The sequence below is a fragment of the Frankliniella occidentalis genome, unplaced genomic scaffold, assembly GCF_000697945.3.
Source record: "Frankliniella occidentalis isolate FOCC.00 unplaced genomic scaffold, Focc_3.1 Scaffold1, whole genome shotgun sequence".
Classification (NCBI taxonomy): domain Eukaryota; kingdom Metazoa; phylum Arthropoda; class Insecta; order Thysanoptera; family Thripidae; genus Frankliniella; species Frankliniella occidentalis.
The window spans coordinates 854,520-860,094 of NW_026267131.1; the positions used below are offsets into that span (position 1 = coordinate 854,520).

The 5,575-nt window shown below is 55.2% G+C and overlaps 2 protein-coding genes across 5 annotated transcripts in view; one reads left to right on the top strand and one right to left on the bottom strand.

The window, feature by feature from the left end:
- Nucleotides 1-5,575, bottom strand: part of LOC113213404 (S1 RNA-binding domain-containing protein 1) — a 16,236-nt gene that overhangs the window by 8,248 nt on the left and 2,413 nt on the right. The gene's annotated exons all lie outside the window — the stretch shown is intronic.
- On the top strand, nucleotides 11-651 carry LOC113213407 (mitochondrial inner membrane protease subunit 1; the record flags this gene model as incomplete). The annotated part of the gene is given in 2 exon segments (XM_026432464.2): nucleotides 11-199; nucleotides 292-651. Coding segments are annotated over 2 exon segments (333 nt in total), but the record flags the coding sequence as incomplete, so codon positions are not given.

Below are 5,575 nucleotides of genomic sequence, written 5' to 3' on the forward strand. Positions count from 1 at the left end.
ATTGTTTTAGACAAATGGGCCTTCGATGGAACCAACCTTCCACACTGGAGATTTCATAATAGGCGAGAGAAGGCCAAAAGATATAGCTTATGGAAATATTATAATTTTGAGGTCCCCGTTTGATCCTGATGGTTACCTCGTAAAAAGACTGATGGGTCTACCAGGTGATATCAAAAGAAATGGCCTCTCATTCACCAAGGTGCGCTGATAGGCTGCATTTTGTACACTTTCACGCTTACAGGGAAACAAAAATACTGATTTGTTTTATGATGAGTTTTATATATTTTGCAGGTCCCAGAAGGCCATATGTGGCTTGAAGGAGACAATTCCAGCAATTCCAGGGACAGTAGAAGTTTTGGATCGGTGCCTCAAGGCCTCATAACAGGAAGAGCCTTGTACAAAGTGTGGCCACTCAGTGATGCCAAAGTGTTATAACATTTAAGGATTATTTATTTATTATTAAGTGACTCTCAAAGTGACGTAGGTTATCATTTTTAATTTTTTTCCCCCCTGAAAGTATTCTCAAATGGTTTCATGGCATGTGAATATGCTGTCATCTGACTTAAACAACTAGTTCCGATGGTTGTTCTCTTACTTTACACTTCCAAGACTGTGATTACAACTAGAGAATATATTTTGTTTTGTTTCTAATTGCCCACCTCTGTTGATTTGACCTCTCATGAACGATCCTCCAGCGCTGCGCCCTCGAACACCGGCCGCCCGGCGGCCGCACCTGGGGGGCTCGGTGACGTTTGCCGCCCCACCGCCTCGCCTCGCCAGCGGGGCGTGGACGACATGGTCGCTCTGTTCCGTGACATAAGCGTGGCGTAACGGGAGGTAACGAGGGAGAGGGAGCGAGAGAGACGTCTAGCATCGGCTAGGAAAGGCCGCCGGCCGCCGGCGGCCCTAGGCGAGCTGACCAGGTGTCTGTTGGCACCAGTTCTCACGCGCAGGGGCCTAGGCCACCGCGACAGAGGGACGTGACCGACGTGGCCAGAAGCGGCGCCTCTCGAACTTCGGAGGGGTACGAGAGAGACGTCGGCCCGTCGCGCGGACGCCGCTCGGCCGTGACACGCCTGGACCCGCGCCAGCGCGTGCGTGCCGCGTGCGTGCCTGCCATACGCACGGCCGTGCGCCGTCGGGGGTGTTGGAGGGAGAGGGGAGGACCTTCTTGGCATCTCCACGGGATGGCCCGTCCTTCCACGGTCCAGGGCTTTGGTCTGCAGCATGCATGCGAGATGCCTCGAGCGCAACCACCCGGTCCCCAGTGAGAAGTAGTGACATGTCGAAGCGACGCCGAAACCATGTCGAAAGGCTGACATCCGGTGACATCAAACCGATGTCGTTTCGAGGGTTACTTCTCACTATGGGGCGCGCCAGGGGATAGTGCTGCAGCGCAGCCTCGCGGCTTCGGATTTGTCATTATTGTCTAGGCAAGAGGGAAACCCCAGCTCAGCCCATAGGCCAGTAAGGGGGCGGGTTTGAACAGTGACCCGATGGATCCGAGAGAGACGGAGGCGAGCTCATCGCGGAGCTCGCAGATAACATTGTCTGTCTCCTACAATGTCTGTCTACAAGCTGGTGACCGGCACGCACGCGCCACTCAATAGAACTCAATACCGGTCGAGATAAGGCGCACGTAATCCTTTATTTCGAGATTGCGGCGAGTTTTGGCCCGAAGGGGGGACCCTCGAACTCGAGGCTCTCCCGGCTATGTGACCTATGGCCTAGGATTCGTTCTGTGCCCGTGTTGCAGGGCCGAGTCGTTTGCAGTCTTGTAGGCGGGGCCAGGTGTCTATGGTGGGGCCGTCATGAGGGGCTGCCCCGGCCTGGTTGTTTGCATTTATTTTTGCACGGGGATGCGGCCGCACGTTGTTGCAGCTCTGAAACACCTAATCCCTTCTTTATCGATCTCCGGCGCGCCGTTGCCATATGTTATCTCGTCCCGGTCGGCGACCGCGGCAGGCCTTCCCTCCAGGAGGAGGGTCTCCGCGGCGAGGGCCTCCCTCGGCTCCCTCGACAACAAACCCGTCCCGACCCGGGTCATCCACCTCATCCGCCCTGCACAACAAGGTGGCCTCGGAGCATGGCCGTGACCGGGAGTGCCTGCGAGTTACCGAGGCCCAGACGAGAGGCTTCACACGGGAAAAAATGATCAGCTGTATGGCTAAAACAATGGCTAAATGAGGGATTACTAATTATTTAGCTATGTAGGCCTATCCTTTAGCTAAAATTTTTGTCATGCTTTGATATACAGGGTGGTGGTCCACAGACCCCTTCCTTTATTTTGCTTACACTGCTGTACCGCATGCAGGCGTGCGGGCGGGCTTGCCTATCGTCGCTCACCACGGTGCCTTATGGTCCCGTGCGCGAGTATGCAACCCGGTCGCACGCCCGCATCCGGTACAGTATAAGCAAGATAAAGGAAGGGGTCTGTGGACCACCCTGCATAGTTTAATTTTTAGCTACACAAACTTTTAGTTATTTTTTTTTTTTTGCGACATAGCTACATTGCTTAATAATCATTTCTTATCTAGCTATTGTTTAGCTATTTAGCTAATCTTTTTTCTCATGCGTATTTATTCCTTGTCGCTTGATTTTGCGCGACATGTCCATAGGCCGCTTCAGCCGCTCCTCCTCAAGACGAAGCGTTCTGCGGGAGCGCGGTGCTGGCTGCGCTAGCTAACTAGCTAACCCGCCCCCGCGTGGCGCACGTGCGCGGCCCGGTGCAGGCTCGATAGAGGTCGATAAGATAATACGATGGTCGATACATGGTCGACATGACTGCCTGCATCCAGCCCAAGTGTAGTGATTAGCGATTACCGCCCCGATCCCGATATCCGTGTCAGAGCAGCGCGCAGCCGCGCCCATCGCCGAGGCGCGCACTCTGGCACACTGGACTGCGGGGCGGGCAGGCGAAGGAGCTAGGTATCGAATCGACTCACTGACCGCGATATTCCCCGCGTGGGTTCCCTCGCGGCTCGTACTAAAGCACTGAAACCTTCTTCGTTTTCCTCTCATACGAAGAGTGCATGACACCAAGTCAGCTGTACCGCTGTTCTTTGATAGCAACATTTGGCCTCAGCCAGCACACACGGAACCACAATGACACGACAGTGACTTTGACAGGGAATTCCCTTCCCGCCATCCATTCGCCGCACCACGCCTCGCTTTGACGTGCCCGGTTCGCAATTTCACGCCCGCGTGTTTCCTTCAAGTCTCTGTATGAATGGATAACTCGAGGAAAACAACTACATCACGGTCTCACTTTTTAGATGGATAACGCAGTACAAAAGTCGCAACGATTTCAATTCTGTCGACACGTTTTTGAACGCCCACAAATGACGCGTACGTCAGAGTTGTTTCAACGACGCCGCCGTCAGTTCTGAGTGCGCCGGGCCGCTTTGAGCGGCGCAAGGCGAGTGCATGCATGAGCTACACAGTGCAAACGAGGCGTGATGGTCGCCCCTCGTTCACTTCCCTTCCTCCTTCTCCACCCACATTTCGTTTCCGCTCGACCGGACCACCAGGCCTCGACGCGGGCAGAGCGGCGTCCGTGCGTGCGAACCCCGGAAGCGGCTCGGTGCATATAGTGCATATCAGTGGCGGGGGCGGTGTCGGGAGTTGGGGGTACATGAGACTATTGGACGTGACCTCGATCAGAGGGGGCACCAGGTACATGGTCTCATGTCTTGGGCTGGAAGTCTTGTGTCTGGAGACCTGAGACTTCCAGCCTGAGATATGGGACAATGTACCTGGTACCCGTGTGATCGAGGTCATGTCCGGTTTCATGTCCAGTCTCAACTTCAGTTGCATGTTTTCTAGTCTCAGTCAAGTATATAGTCTCCTGAACCCCCAACCTGTCGTGGACACATGAACGGCAACAGTTGGGCCACAGGTCGTGAATCGCTAGGTCACGTGGTAGGTGACCATGGGGAAGCCAAGCAAGACCGCGGCGAACCTATAGAGTTTGGTAGTCAGTAGTGGAGGAATCGGTTACACGCGGGAGAGGGGGTCAAGCCGCACTCTGCCTGCTTACAGCTTGGCCATCCGGGAGCGAAAGCCCTGCTGCTTGGATTGTCCTCCTGTAAACTGCCTACGCACCAGGCGCCACCGTGAGGCTGTGAGGGTGTCATGGCCGTACCTCCGACCACGGCCCGGCCGACAGATAGTCAGTGCGCAGTGCTCTGACTGTCATGACGGTCTTGTCAGTGGGACAATCGGACCGGGCGGCCGGGGCCGGGCGCACCCGCCCTACTTTAACCGGTCGTCCGTTCTCGCGCCAAAAAGCAGCTGACTGGGCGCCGCTGCGCTCGCTGCGCGGGGCGGGCGTAGAGTCCGGCTCTGCTAGCCGGTCGGAGACAGTGTGAGAGCTGTTTACTGTTGCCAACTGAGAGTCTCGGTATCGACCACGGTGCCGCCATGTGGTGCAGGGCGCAGGTGGCGCCGATGAGCAAATGAGCTTCTGAGCTTCTGAGCTTCTGAGCCATGCCGCACGCAGGGGTCCGTAACTTAACATATAAGGACCTCTTAACGTTTTGTTAATCGTTAGTGTTGTACCCGATAACTGATAACGCCTGCTATGGCACCTAACAAATACGTAAATAACTTATAACTTTTGTTTAAAAAAATAACCGTTCTGGATTTATCAAATATTACTTTGATAAGTGTTTAAGTGTTACGTTCTATTTCATGCCATGGCTGTGCGATATAAGTCACTAAATAAAGGGAAGCCGCTTTTAACGTTAAATGAATAGGTTACATATATAACGTTAAGGGAATAACAAAATTCTTATTGGTTACGTATCTAACTTAACTTAAAGTTTTATTTGCAACTTTGTTAAATTATTTAACAAACCGATCATGTTCGTTATGTTAAGTTACGGACCCCTGGCCGCACGCCCGGGCAGCGGCGCCCTCGACGCAGACGGTGGTTCCGTCGCGCAGTAAAACGCCATAACGCCTGGGGTCAGAACCCTCGCTCGACCCGACCCGGGCTTGCCTGCCTTACGTAGTAGTTCCACCGCGGCTCAGGCAGCCTGGCGGGGCCTGGCGGGGCCTGGCGGGGCGAGCGCACTCGGAAGGCCCCGGGGGGCGCGGCCCGCAAGGCGAGCTGCTCTGCTTTGTCACCGCGATGCGCACCGCGCCGTCTTATTACGAACACAGTCCAGGTCCTCCCCTCCCCTCTCTCCCCGCTCCCCGCTCCCCGCCGAACACCGACCATTTCATGCTCCTCTTTCATTGCCGTGTATGACGCGTCGCGCTGCTTGGCGGTCGTCTGGAAGAGGAGACCATACGATCACGTGACTCCGGAGGCAGGAGCCGGAGGCTGGCTGGGTGTTACCCGATAGAGACTTGTGTGACCCGGTCATGACCTCCCCCTCCTCAAACTTCTGTCCCCAGTGTCCCCGCCCCGCCCTCCAACCTCTTTCGCTCACTCTGGTTCACGTCCAGTCATTCATTGGGCGCAGCTCGTCCGAATTTAGAGCCATTAAACGCGCGGCGGACGGCTGCCCGGCCGGCGAGCAGCACTCCGAATACATCGCTAGCTCGTTGTCAACAAGGCCCCTGCCCC